Genomic DNA, 14,161 nt, shown 5'->3' on the forward strand with positions numbered 1-14,161 from the left:
TAGGGGTGTCTGACTGGAGAGGTTGCACATCAGAGTTAAGGATTTCTGTGTGTCATTCATAGTACCATAAAAATCCAAAGTGAATTCAACCACCTGAAATCAAATCTCTGGGTGATCTGGTTGAAAAGTAGGCAGTTTAATCACAGGATCCAGATGAAACATCACTTCACCAAAACATTGTCCATGCGACGCATGTAAAGTCTGACCAGGAATGGCAGTAGTAAACTTGCTGCATCAACACGATGCAGAAGGAAGCTGAAGGTACACGACACAGGGCTCAACCTGTTGATCACAACTTTGTGGCATGAAAGGATTCGTCTGTCATCTGAAACAGCATGGTGTGGGAGAACTACGCAATGCACTTCTGTGACCATAGTACAGATCACAGTAGTTGGAGTAATACTCCGATGCTCTATAGCACCAACATCAACGAACTAATGTTAGCTGGGTGAAATTTCTTGATATACATATTGCTCCCATGCATGGCCGCCATTAGCGGCGTTGTCTGTGCATTGCATCATGGCAACACTTATGTGTTTTAGTTCCATCTGATTACGATCAATAGACACAATAATATTTGGCAGAACACTAGTCGTTCACTATTCTGCATGAGTTATTGGAATAATGGATGTACATGTAGTGTATCCATTGCGGAATGGGTACTTGAATGTCGCACAGATCCAAAACCGACAAATGAACTGCTGCGTGGAAACGGGATCTCCACTTTAGATAATCCATAGTAGGACTCGTGTGGACTGAAGCACTAATTGGGATACCTTGTGAATACTGTTTTATTGCTATTAAGTGAAACAACACACGCATAAGCATCTGACCAGTGGCAGTCCAGTACCAGATCTCTTGAACACTAAAGGCATAACAACCATCACTACTCTTTGTTCTCAGATTATATATTGTCTATATCGATACTATTTTGTCATTCAATTACATCTTGCTAGAATGAAGTTCCCATAAACGCATGGGCACATGGGTGCAAGGGCGTTATCATGTCTCCCTGTTGCCTCACTGCACAAGCAGCTCCTATGGATCCCCTTCACTGATTGGGAGCTTATGCAACGTCTATTGTGATGAAAAGGTGACAGAAAAAGAAAATGCAGAAGTGACTGTACAAAAGTAAGTACCTAAATAAGTGGTACAAAAAATACAAAGTAACAACAATGTTTTGTTTGCAAATTTCAGGAGGTAGTCACAGAGAGATTTTAAGATTTTCTTCTTGAGAAACTGCAGCAACAAAACTGGTAATAATATTCTGATACCTAGTAACTGGTAATTTATATACCAGTTTGAACTGTTTATTTCGAATTTCAGTGTAAAGCATGTCAGTGATTATTCCTGAGACTGAGAAATACTTGAGGTAGGTTCTTAGTCATTATTTGAAGGTCAACTAACTTTCGATGTGTCATTTGTACTTGATGTTACCAGTGTACAAAAGTTCCTTACACAACTTTAATCATGAATGATTATATGTAGATTGACATCCTCAGACTCAACAAATTTGAGAATCTTCATTTATCGTCTTGCATCATCACTGTCTTTCATTTCTACTTCTAGCAGTTTGGTGAGGAGCTTTGCATACCCCCATTACGGCCCCAACAGCCTGTCATCTGTTAAAAAGCACAAAGATTCCCACCGAAGGCAGGAAGCAATGCACCTTAAGTTTTGCCTCAATTTCCAGGAAATTACACATGCACAAATGTGCATGAGTAAGTCCTCTGTTGGAAATTTATGCACATGTGCAAAGCTGAACAGAAAAAACGAATTTCTGGCAGAATGTAAATAATTTAGGAGTAAAGGAGCCAAATCACCAGATAGTAGAAGAAATGAGTTGTTAACAAGCACACAAACAAACAGCACACACAATGTGTGTGCACACACCAGCTGAACCCACAATGACTGCTGTTTTTCAGGTTGATCTAGTGGAGGTTTGTGTTGGATGGGACGAGTAGAGGGAGAAAAGAGACAGTGGCTTACACTTTTAGAGTGAGGCATTAGGAATGAGTGAGAGGAATGCAGGATGGAAATGCAGAAGGCATACAGGATATGGATACAACACACAGGCACTGGAGCTGAAGAGTTTGTATGGCGCACAATGAAGATAATGTGGAGGAATGGATTGTGAGGGGGGTGCAGGACAGAGGAAAGAGAGGCTGCTGGGTAGAGGCTGTGGGTGAATTGGGTTATAGGAGATTGAGCCCAGGAGGATTATGGGAGTGAAGGATGTGTTGAAAGGACAACTCCCATCTATATATTTCAGGAAAAACAGTGCTGGAGGGAAGGAGATACATGGTATAGGTTGTGAAGCAGCCACTGAACTTCAAGAGATTGACATAGGGGTTATATGCCAGTGGAAGACCCAGGTGCAAGACTTGCCCAATCCAACCACGCAGCATGTCCTACAATAGTCCTCCCACTGGCTTATCTTATCCCATCAGAGGCAGGGCCACTTGTGAAAGCAGCAACATCATACACCAACTCTGCTGCAATTTCTGCACATCATTTTATGTGGCCTTGGCCACCAACCAGACGTCCACCAGAATGAATGCCCACACCAGCCCAGAAAAGATTAAAAAACATAGAAGAAAGATTAGAGTTTAACTTCCCATTGACACCACAGTCATCCAAGATAAAGCACAAGCTACGATTAGGAATGGATGGGAAAGAAAGCCGATCATGCCCTTTTCAAAGGAACCATCCCAGTATTTACCTAAGAGTTGTTTAGGGAAACACCTGAATCTGGATGGCTGGAAGGGGATTTGAATCTGAATGCGAGTCCAGTGTGCCAACCACAGTGCCATTTTTCTCAATTAGAGCAGAGTTTACCACCCTGTGGTGGAACTTGCTGTTAGCACAACATGCTTCAACAACCTGTACCATATCAATCCTTCCACCCCAGAACCAGATCTTCTGAACTGTGTGGATGGGAGTTGTCACTGGAACACAACCTTCACTCCCGTAATACTCCTGGACTCTATCCCCTCTAACCCACTGCACCTGCAACCTCTACCCAACAGACTACCTTTCCTCTGTCCTATGTCCCCTCCTCCTGATCATCGTGAATGTAAGCTGTACAAATTCATCGGCTCAAGTGACTATGTGTCACATCCTACCCTGTACACATGCTACCTCTCCTCCTACACTGCTGTCTCACATACCTGCTGCCTCCCTCCAAGCTATCAGCTACCCCTGCCGACCTTAACTCCTCCCTCTACTAACCATCTGACACAAACCCTCACCCCAATCTACCTGCCAAACTGCAGTCACTGCGTGTTCAGCTGGCATAAAGTAGCAGGCTGGATGTGTGCGTATATGTGTGATTTTCATTCTTATTCTTATTTGTGCATTGGGTGGTGTCTCAAACTACTATCTGGTCAGTTGTCTCATTTACTCCTAAATTATTTTCATTCCGTCTTCCCACAAGAACAAATGGGCAGAATTGGACAATGGCTCAGAAGAATCTTGTTGAGGTGCAGAGATGTGTGCCTTGCTCTCTGTGACAGGCTGTACAAGTTTACCAGCTTGCCAGCAGTTCACAGGCAGTGGTGGAGCATATGGAGTATATGAGAATGAAGTGTTATATCATTTCAATCTATTTTCTAGGACTTTCCAGTCCTGAATCATTGCCTCAAATCTCCATCAAAGCTGCACAACTTTTGTAAATAAACCACAAACCATGTGCCTGGAGGTAATTGTAACAGTGAATGACATCTGAAAGAAGTTAAATTTTCTGTACCAACCATCCTATTAAATAGATACAATTTGTTTGTGAATGTGTTAATTTTATTACAGATGTTAGTAATCAGTAAATCCACACACTGAAGAATCATATGCATATTGTTTAAAGTGGTCCATGTCAGTGAGAGGGGCTGAGTTAGTGCAACAGAACAAGACACGAACATGATGCAATAAGGCCACCTGGAGGATATCCTAACACCTGTGACTGCTTGGTGGGCACTTGTGCCCCCATGGGGTACAGTTGGAACAAACTGATCTATAACTTCACTCTGGGGGTAAGTGTTGACAAAATCCCTCAAATATTGTACGTGCACTGGGGGGGGGGGGGGGGGGATATATCTAGGGGGAATAGATGGGGGAGTGCCTAAGAAGGTCTCTGGGAGCCTCTGTGTATGTAGGGTCATATACTGGCACAATAAAAAACATGCCATTACTGTTAGTGACAAATACATTCTGACAGCTAATGCACATAACTTGGTGGAAACTGGTGAGGAGTGAAATATGTCATTAGTAAACACAGCCATCCACCCCATTACCACCTATGAACATACACAATATGGGCATTGGTATCTCAGTGGATGTCAGAAATAATTAATGAAAAGTTTCTGTACTCTGTACCCAATTGATCCCAGGGTATTTTCAGACATTTAAAGTTACTTCAATCTCTGATAATATAGGGCTACTACAAATCATTCATTATTTTCATAGGTCTACATTTTCCGAAGTACTACGAGTGTAAATATGACCGATGCATGAATAGAACTGTACACTCACTGAGTTTGCTTTGTGCCCACCAGTTCAAGTTACAAGTGCAGTGCCTTGACAAATGGCGACAAAGCAAGAGCATGAATATTTCACCTTGAAGCTGATATCAAGCAACAAAGCGACCTTTCATAAATGGAAGGGCTAATTGCCACAATCCTCATCAATTTGTGGCACAAGAACTACATTTGCCAAAGATTAATGTTTTCTGTGCAGTGTCACAGACAAAGCTGTATGTACCATTTTTCTTCTGTGAAAAGACTTTGATGGGTACCTCTTATCTTGATATGCTCCAGTTATGGTTGTTTCCACAACCAACTGCTTATTCTGAGAATTTAATCGTCCAACAAGACAGGGACAACCCCTCATTGGAGCATCAAAGTTTATCGCTAACTAAATGACCAACTTCTTCATCAGTGAATTAGGCGTAGCAGTTAAGATGATGTGACTCTTCCCTACATTGCCTGACCTAATGCCTTGTGAGTTTTTCCTTTGGGGGTACATTAAGGACCGTGTTTACATATCCCCACGCCGAGAACACTGGAACAGCTCACAGGACACGTCATTGCTACTGTGATGACCATTGACAGGATGTTGCCACATAAGGATGGAACAAATTTTACCATCACTTGGACATTTCACCATAGGGACATTCAACTCACTCATACATTTGAAGAGTAATGACTGTAAATCGCATAATAATTCGGGTCAGACTTGTATATTTCTGGCTGCCTGTGTGTGTGTGTGTGTGTGTGTGTGTGTAATGGGTTGTATGAACTGTGAGCTGAGGACAGTGATATTATTCATTAATTGAATACAAGCTGATGGCAAGTGTTTAATTTTGAACCTAAAGAAAATAAAGAACTCATTGCTGAATTTTGTCATTTTTCTGAAGAGATGAAGCAAATGCCCTCCAACCGAAATTTGTTATAAGATATTACAGGATAGTTCGCTACCAGAGTTTATTCAGACTTTGCAAGCATAAGTACTGATGGTGTTTTTCTACAACACTGCTTTTAACATTGTCTGGACAGTATCTACGTATGCAGAGAAATGGGCTGGTGATCAGACTCCATACTGAGGTAGGTGGAACTTTTGTAGTGCACAGTATGATGAAAGATAAGTGATCAAACATTTACGCAACGCGATTTCTAACCTGCCATGCCGAACTCTGTTAATCCTATTTGGCAAGGGTCCCACACACTGGAGCAATATTCTAGAACCAGTCACACGAGTGATTTGTAACCACTCTCCTTTGTTGACTGACTGCACTTCCCTAGCATTCTGTCGATAAACTGAAGTCTACCACCTCTTTATCCATGACTGAGCCTATATGATTCTTCCATTTCATATCCCTACAAAGTGATAGACCAATGTATTTGTATGAGATGCCAATTTCAACGTGACACATTGCTATTATAGTCATCGAATACTGTTTTTTTTCATTTTGTGAAGTGCACAAGTCCACATTTGCATACGGAGGGAGGGATGATGATCCCTACATGCTATATATGATGGAGACAGAACTTTAGCAGAAACTACTTTGAACGCTACATTAAACTTACCCCACAGTACGTATCTCTGGATTTTAATAGTGATGGCAAATAATAGACTTCAGTTTATTGGGAAAGTTTTAGTAAAGTGTGGTCCATCTGTAAAGGATACCGTGTATGGTACACTAGTGTGAACCAATCTTGAATAGTGCTAGAGTGTTTGGGATCCCCACCAGGTTGGATTAAAGAAAGATAATGAAGTGATTCAGAGGCGGGCCAACTAGATTTGTTACTGGTAGGTTCAGTCAACATGTAAGTGCTACGGAGATGATTCAGGAACCCCAATGGGAAACCCTGGAGGGAAGGTGACATTCTTTTTGAGGAACACTACTGAGAAAATTTAGAGAACCGGAATTTTAAGCTGACTGCACAACGATTCTACTGCTGCCACTTTTCATATATGGAAAACAAAGGTAAGAGAAATTAGAGCTTGTATGGAGGCATGTAGACAGCCATTTTTCCTACACTCTATTTGTGAGTGGAACAGGAAAGGAAATGACTAGTAATGATACAAGATAGATGTCCTCTCTCAGTTCATTCGGTCTCTGCCATCATGCTTACTTCAGGGCTATAAATGCTGTAGTAGTACTAAAGAACTGGTCAGACTAGCCTCTAATATGTTGTTTCTTTGACAAACGCACTACACATGTCAAACAAATTTCATTATTCCTTTAATCTTCCCTACCTTTTGGATCAGTAATTATATGAAATACTGAAAATCACATTTTTGTAGCCCCTGGAAGCTGTTACTTAGGCAACCTGCAACTGAGACAGGGCACCATGAACCACGACTTAGATTACCCATTAAGTGATAAAGATAGTACATACAGGATCTACATTGTACTCCACAAGCCACCGAATGGTGTTTGGTGGAAGATACTTCTGATATTACTTACTGAACCCCCCCTTCCCTGTTCCACTCGCAAATGGTGCATAAGAAAAATGACCATCGGTAAGCCTCCCTATTAGCGCTAATTTCTCGTTGTGGTCATTTTGAGAGATGTATATGTGAGGAAGTAGTAAACCCTTCCATGATGCACACCACCTCAATTACAGCTTTTGTTACTAAGTTTGTTGCGCATTTGTGCGACGCTCTCATACAAACCAACTGTACAAAGCTCCATAGAAGCTACACCCAACATTCAGCTTTCTGACCCTCCTGCTCTTATTGTTATTCTGGTTTCTTGCTCCCTTAAGCATAAGATTGAAAAGCTCATTCATAAGGCACCTTTTGCTTTTTCTGACACAGAATCCTCAGTGGTCATGTGGTAATCATTACAATTAAATAATACTTTTTGCTCTTTTGGTTATTAGAGACTGAAAAACAGTGTTGCTTAACAATCACAATCTAGGCCTTTTTATGACAACTGCTTCTTCTTTTGTTGATACAGCAGCTAGAAGAAAAAAAACTTACATTGCACACAGTCATTGGTTTAATTTCTTCAGGACATCGTAGGCAACTGCAATGTTTCATCCCAGTTTACTTAAATGGGTACATAACTCACTGACCAATTCTTTTGCTATTTTGCCCCTGGTCAACTTGGCATCTGCCTGTACCATGTTTTTAACAGTCAGCTGACAGCAGGCCATGCTTCACAAGTGTGTGACATTCTTGGTTCACTTTAAGAAACAGATTGGCTCCAGAAATTCTCTCATTATTTTCTTATCATTTTGATGACATATTTGGCATGACTCTCACTTAAGGTATAACATCGAGTTCGTAAATTCAGTTTTCGAGCCCAGGAAATCCATTCCACCTAGAAGCTGGACCTAAACTTATTTTTCAGTTTCCAAATTATCAACTTTAGCCATAATATTATGGCAATGATAGAATGACCAACACAGTAGCAGGTGATAAGTTCAGCATAATGTGGTCACTTTTCGAACAGAAGGATGACTTCGCTGTAAGTTCAGATCTCACTGAAGAATATGTATGCTTCATCAGCCATTTTACTGTAATTCTTCAGGCTTTCCTGCCAATCTGTTGACATCTTGGGGTGTCAGGTATTCTGCTGGATATCAGCATTGACCATGCACAACATTTGAACAATATGGCTCGCCTTCATCAGGTGCACCAGATGGAGTCACACTGTTCAAATATTGTGCATGGACAACACAGATATCCAACAGAAAACACAACAGCTCAAGATGTCATCTTTATATACAATCAGTCATTAGTTTTAAAAAATTCATACTTTTAGTAAGCATGCTAATCCCCTTCATCAGCTGCAAGATAGTCCATGACCACAAAAATCATTCAACTGAATGAGAACTATTTATACAAAATTAGGAATTTTCCATTACTAATTCCTCTCATCTTATCTTTATAAGTGTTCTTCCCTGCCACTTTTATTTTTGGCAGTGGCCTAGTTGAACTTAACACCTCAGCCTTAATATATAAAATTTAAGTGATGATAGTTGAATGCAGATTTGAAACCCTCTCCTCCGACTGAATATAAGTTCTGTCTCACTGCAGCATCACCTCAATCAATCTCTTAATGTTCTGAATGGCAATCAAATTATCTCCATACATATTCAATGGAATATTTTACTTGATTTAATGCTATCACATCATCTACATTTCACATGATTCATAAGATCATGTTTCAAACCAAAACAATTTTCACCAAAATTTAAGCTTTATTTTCTTCCAGTAGAGTGTTGCAATACTTAAACATACAGTGCCCATGTACAATATGACCATGATAATACCAGAAAATTTTGAAAAGGTTAGTGTGTAGAAACATAAATTTACTACACCAGTAAGAATATTTGCGAACAGGAAACATGCCAGGCCATTAAAATTCACAGCATCATACAGCATTGGTACATAATTAATTTCAAACTGTCTCGTCATTTTAGTTGTATACATTTTTATAGAATGAACTGCAAGAGAGCAAAACAAAAACATTTCGAAGAATATGAGTGATACACACAGAACCCAAATGACATAGCCAGTATTGGCAAGTCTGCGTGATACCCCAAAATAGTACTCTGCTAAAATTGTACTTTCCCACATAATCACAATTCCAAGTGCAAGTTTTAATGTTAAATACACATAGTCACAGAAAAGACTCCCCGTATCTCTGATAATTCCACCAATATACATTCCGGCAAAATAAATAGCTAGGTAACCTGCTAGTGAAGCAAGTCCTTCACAGTTAGCTGTCAAAAAACTGGATCGTATGTTGTTGTGAGAGAGTACCAAATCTTGAACGCCAGCATTCAGAAAACACTGATGAAAAAATGACACTAATACTGACAATAACCACAAATATTCAAAGCCGATTAAATATATTATCACAGATGAAAAAATCTTCACAAAAGCAAGGGTTAGAAAAAAATTCCAGTGAACACCATATTCTGTAACATGTACCTGATATTCAATGTTTGTCAACGTGAAAAACCTTGCTACTCCAAGGACAAATAGTGGTAGACAGCTAATTACACTCTTTAAAATATATTTTGAGGAATTATATGTCATATTATTTGCATGTCTAACTTCAGGAGAAACAATTGCATTTGAAATGCAGAACAAACCTACACCTACATCCATTACCGAATAGCCAAAATACTCTGTTTTTGCAAACTTTCGTGGAAAAATTGTGAAATCCACGGCTAATATACACAGCACAGTTACCAGGTTCGTTATTGCTCTGAACATTGTTACAAAAGGCACACTCTTACAAGAAATTTTTGATACCCAAAGTTCTTGTAAATAGTTAAGATAATCTGTGCGATGACAGTTTCTTGTGTGTGTATATGTTGCTAATGACACCAGCAACATTAAGAAAATAATAACCAAATGTAACGCATCATTAAAGACTGTCAGTGTTAAAGTAATAGGCAAAACTAATACACAAAATTCGGCAGAAAACTTAACAAAGTATGCTGTGCGGCTTCCGCATCTCACGGATACCAATAGCGGTACCGCTAACAACGAAAGTAATGTTGAGAATGGGATAGGTGCCACTTGTAATATGGTTTCAAAACGAGTTGTTCCATTAAGATTTGATACATGGTCATTCTGAAGCTTTTTGTATTGTAGGCTGTCCATCATTACAGTGTCCTAATAGCTCACAAATTCCGTAAAATATGGTAAAAAACACGCATTGATCATCTGATACGTAAAGTGTACATTGTCACACCGACTCCGAAGGTGTTTCGAAATGTTGTGGGCTAACAAGGTAAATTATTCCAATACACGTTTATCTTCACATTAATGATATTACACTCATTAATAGAATTCACAACAATGCTGAATGCTGGCTCCAGATCAATCTGAAATAGTTGTGTTACTTCCAAATCGAGTATTTCTTCTTCGCTTCTCCCGCATACTTCCACACATTTCGTATATACTGTATAATATATATATAACACCGCCCAGCACGAAACTCCTAACTCAAAATATCAATGATCAACAAATTTGCAAGTACATCGATAATACGCACCGAACGATTAATCGAACACGCAGGTGGCGTTTGTTGCAAACAGTAACCATGGTAACAAGTTTTGAAGTCGACGTACCTAATGTGTAATGTGTTACTGTTTGTCAGCAGGTTACGTTTTCATCGTAACTGACAAAAATACTTCGCGTATACTAACTGAATCGCCTTTATGTGAAAAAAGAAGATGATGTCCAGCAACCGGGCACAGAATATGGCTTGGTAAGAACTAAAATTTTGCTAGGATTTTAACGCACGTTTCGCACATATTCTGTATTGCGGGGTTTGTTTCCTAACCTAAGCACCTCACAGTAAAACCAATGGAATCATCGTTTGCAACCACAATGCACGTGAATAAAGAGCAAGACATAAAACAGGGTCGATTAAAAATTAAACACACAAATGAGCATGACGACCTGCATTAGGTTTACAATTTCTTAGTTGTATCTTGGGGAACAGTAATAACCAAAAATAGTTGGTAGTTGTTCTTTATTTGTACTCTACAAATGGCTGAAAAATTGTTGAATTCTAGAGGAAAAAAATTGCCAGGTGCTTATGCATCTCCATCTAGGATTTAGAAGTCATATCGGACCCCACAGTCATGATGATCCATTGCTGACATCTGCACTGTCCTCTGTACAATCACATCATATGGGCACGCCCTTGCCAAACCTAAGCCAGAAGTTCCTTATTAGCCAGGATATTTGAATTTGGAGATGTAAATTCTACTAAACGATAGCACTTATGTTCGTATTAAATAAGCTATGACTTTGACATTAAGACCTAGGTAGGCTGTACATAATGTGATATACAAAGTTAAATAAACTCTTTGAAGTATTATATAGAAACAGCAACAATTGCGTTAAGAGGAGGAGCAGGAGCAGTGGCCTTTTTTCAAAATACGTGATTTTCTCCTAACATACATTTCTTTACATAAAGTACTTTATCAGAAATTGCGATTTGTTTATGGAGGCTTTTAAATTTTTTTTACTCGGTAACTGTGGACCTACGTTCAAAGAAGATTATTAGCCACAATTTATTATTAGTGTACTTCACCAGAGTGAATGTATCGCAGTACGTTGAAATATTGACATAGTTACTGTGAAGTGATACACAATTGACGTCACGAAACGTGATGGAACGGAAGGTCAAGACATCCCATAGTGTATTTCAAAAGATGGCATACACTGTCAATGGAAGGGGGCTGAACGAGCCGCTAGTGTTTCTCAGGAAGAAAGTTTTGGCGCTGATGGTAGGGAGACTGTTTTGTCCTCTGCTACATAACATCAGAAGTTAACCGATTGGAATTCTCAGTCTTTGTTGTGTAATTCATGCATTTGTGGTTATTAATCTTTGTTTTGTTGTCTGCTTTGCTTTTGTGACACACTGAAATGTTCCAAAATCTCTCTGACATTTTTTTCCATGAGTGTTCTTCGACAAAAGAGATCTGATATTTGAAATCGGAAAATGACTCAGATTTTAAAGTACTTGGACAAAGAAAAAGCCTCCATTGAGAATAAATGCGAATATGGATTTATGAAACCATTTTCATTAAATATCTATCTATATATCTTAATAGAAGTATTGTTGGAGAAATAAGGCTTTTCCGGCGTTGTGGGTACTTAGAAAGAAAATTATAACAATGGAAGAAGTCAAAAGCAGTAAGTATTGCTTTGTAAACATAATTGATGTGTTAGTATGGCCAGCCAGGGTGGCCGAGTGGTTCTAGGCGCTACGGTCTGGAACCGCGCGAATTCTACGGTCGCAGGTTCGAATCCTGCCTCAGTTATGGATGTGTGTGATGTCCTCAGGTTAGTTAGGTTTAAGTAGTTCTAAGTTCTAGGGGACTGATGACCACAGATGTTAAGACCCATAGTGCTCAGAGCCACTTGAACCATTTCTCATTATTGTCTATTTTATAAAGCATCCCACAACCTGGTTGCTCATGTCACAGGACAAGACAGACCTTAGAAGTTAAGTCCCATAGTGCTCAGAGCCATTTTTTGTTAGTATGTATGTATTTTCTCAACCACATAAATGTCAATGTTTTGAAATTTTTGGAAAACACTCCCTATTGTTTCACTTCTCAGCAGTTTAAAATACAAAATTTTTCAAGAATATGAATCATGAAGTTTCATTGGACCATTCATAAACTTTATCATTGCTAGTTCCTTAATTCTGATACTGTATTCTGACATTTTGTAGCCTACAATGGATGGTATCCCATTATCTGACTTCAAGCATATGACATGTTGACTTTCCATCTAGTGTGAACACATGAATTTGATGGTGACATCGTCTTTTGTTCTTCTGATGTCCAGTTTGAATCGGTCTTGACATTTCAGTTCTTTCTGTCACATCACAGACTGAATTTTCATCTTGAGTATAATGTATTTTCAGAGAAGAGTTCTTTGGACTCTGTAGCTGGAATCAGAAATGATGCTGGTCGAGTTTAGGCTCGTTGCACACCTACATCATGCGTTCTATGACAGCCAGTGAGCGTTAAATAGTGTTCTGAGAACTCTGCTGGAAATGTCGTACCCACTGCGAGCATTAAACGTGATTACAGTAATTTAGTTAGTGAATTATGGTTCCATTAGTTTAGAGTTCCCATGGCTGATGGTGGTAATAAGCGAAAAATTCTACATAAGTGAGTGAGAGACATAATTTGCAGGATAGATGCTTACAACAAGGGCAAAACGTGTTTATTTGGGTATCACAACTTTCACATGATACCGGCAACAATGCATTACCCACCTGTTTCTCGACCTGCGCGAACAGCATCATTCCTGGATTTGGCAATAAGGAAGAAGCGGTCTTAATACTACATGCAGATTATGATATCCTTTGATATAGAAAACTCTATACTCAGACATCATTACTGGTCTACCAGTGAACAAGGTTTCTGGTCTAAAACAAATTCTGGGATCTATCAAAAGGTTATTAACTTGCAGTTGTGATACTCTCTTTATCTATTGGAAATTTTCAGTTCCCACTTGCTTTACCATTTTATGCTGCAATAAAATTACGGTAGATACCTCCAGAGTGATAATTTCCTAGATAGACTTTATTATGCCGTTCTCAAGCACTAACACAAGAAAGGAAATAAAACAGTAGTGATAATCTACTGCTTTATGTAATTGGTGGGCTTTTCAGGAAGCTGTGGGAAGGTAATATACAAGATAATTTAAAAACAATATCAGTGACATGGATTTCAAACTTCCAAGAGAACTGCCAGTATAAGAAGCTACATTGAACCTCAGAGGTGATACATCACAATTCGTGAGTGCTACAATATGGAATGTTTTTTTTGATTATAATAACTACAATATGATCAACCAGAATTTAAATTACCATGAAATAGTCGACACTGCAGATAGATAGTCATCAGCTTACCTAATCCACATCCTACAAAGAAAATTGTATTAAATTTGTATCCATTACAAAGCAAAAGCATTCTAGAATTAGATAAAAACTAGGCACATTATTCCACAGGGTTCTATCTCAGGACTTCTGTAATTTGCAGTGTATGTCAATTAACTTTCATGAGCAGACACAAAAAATAAAATTTTGTTCCCTTAGCACATAAAAAAATTTCTGTCATCTGCTAGTAGGACAAATATCCATACGCATTATATAATTAGATGTGTG

The 14,161-nt window shown here is 39.0% G+C and overlaps 2 protein-coding genes across 3 annotated transcripts in view; one reads left to right on the top strand and one right to left on the bottom strand.

Moving 5' to 3' along the window:
* Nucleotides 1–8,669: 8,669 nt before the first annotated feature.
* LOC124594793 (uncharacterized protein At4g17910-like) lies at nucleotides 8,670–10,497 on the bottom strand. The gene has a single exon (XM_047133211.1). It carries the CDS (start codon nucleotides 10,123–10,125, stop codon nucleotides 8,689–8,691), a length of 1,437 nt encoding a protein of 478 aa, XP_046989167.1. The 5' UTR covers nucleotides 10,126–10,497; the 3' UTR covers nucleotides 8,670–8,688.
* Nucleotides 10,498–10,598: 101 nt separating this feature from the next.
* The window catches only part of LOC124594794 (protein FAM92A), a 197,918-nt gene continuing 194,355 nt past the window's right edge, over nucleotides 10,599–14,161 (top strand). For both annotated transcript variants that reach the window (XM_047133212.1, XM_047133213.1), the window contains exon 1: nucleotides 10,599–10,732. In XM_047133212.1, the coding sequence (XP_046989168.1) occupies nucleotides 10,698–10,732 (35 nt within the window). In that variant the 5' untranslated portion in view covers nucleotides 10,599–10,697. The remainder of the gene's footprint in view (nucleotides 10,733–14,161) is intronic.

Source organism: Schistocerca americana, chromosome 2 (assembly GCF_021461395.2).
Source record: "Schistocerca americana isolate TAMUIC-IGC-003095 chromosome 2, iqSchAmer2.1, whole genome shotgun sequence".
NCBI classification, from domain to species: domain Eukaryota; kingdom Metazoa; phylum Arthropoda; class Insecta; order Orthoptera; family Acrididae; genus Schistocerca; species Schistocerca americana.

What these genes read in the sequence shown, in the direction of transcription:
- LOC124594793 (XM_047133211.1), bottom strand. Translation starts at nt 10,125, where the DNA reads ATGATGGACAGCCTACAATACAAAAAGCTTCAGAATGACCATGTATCA.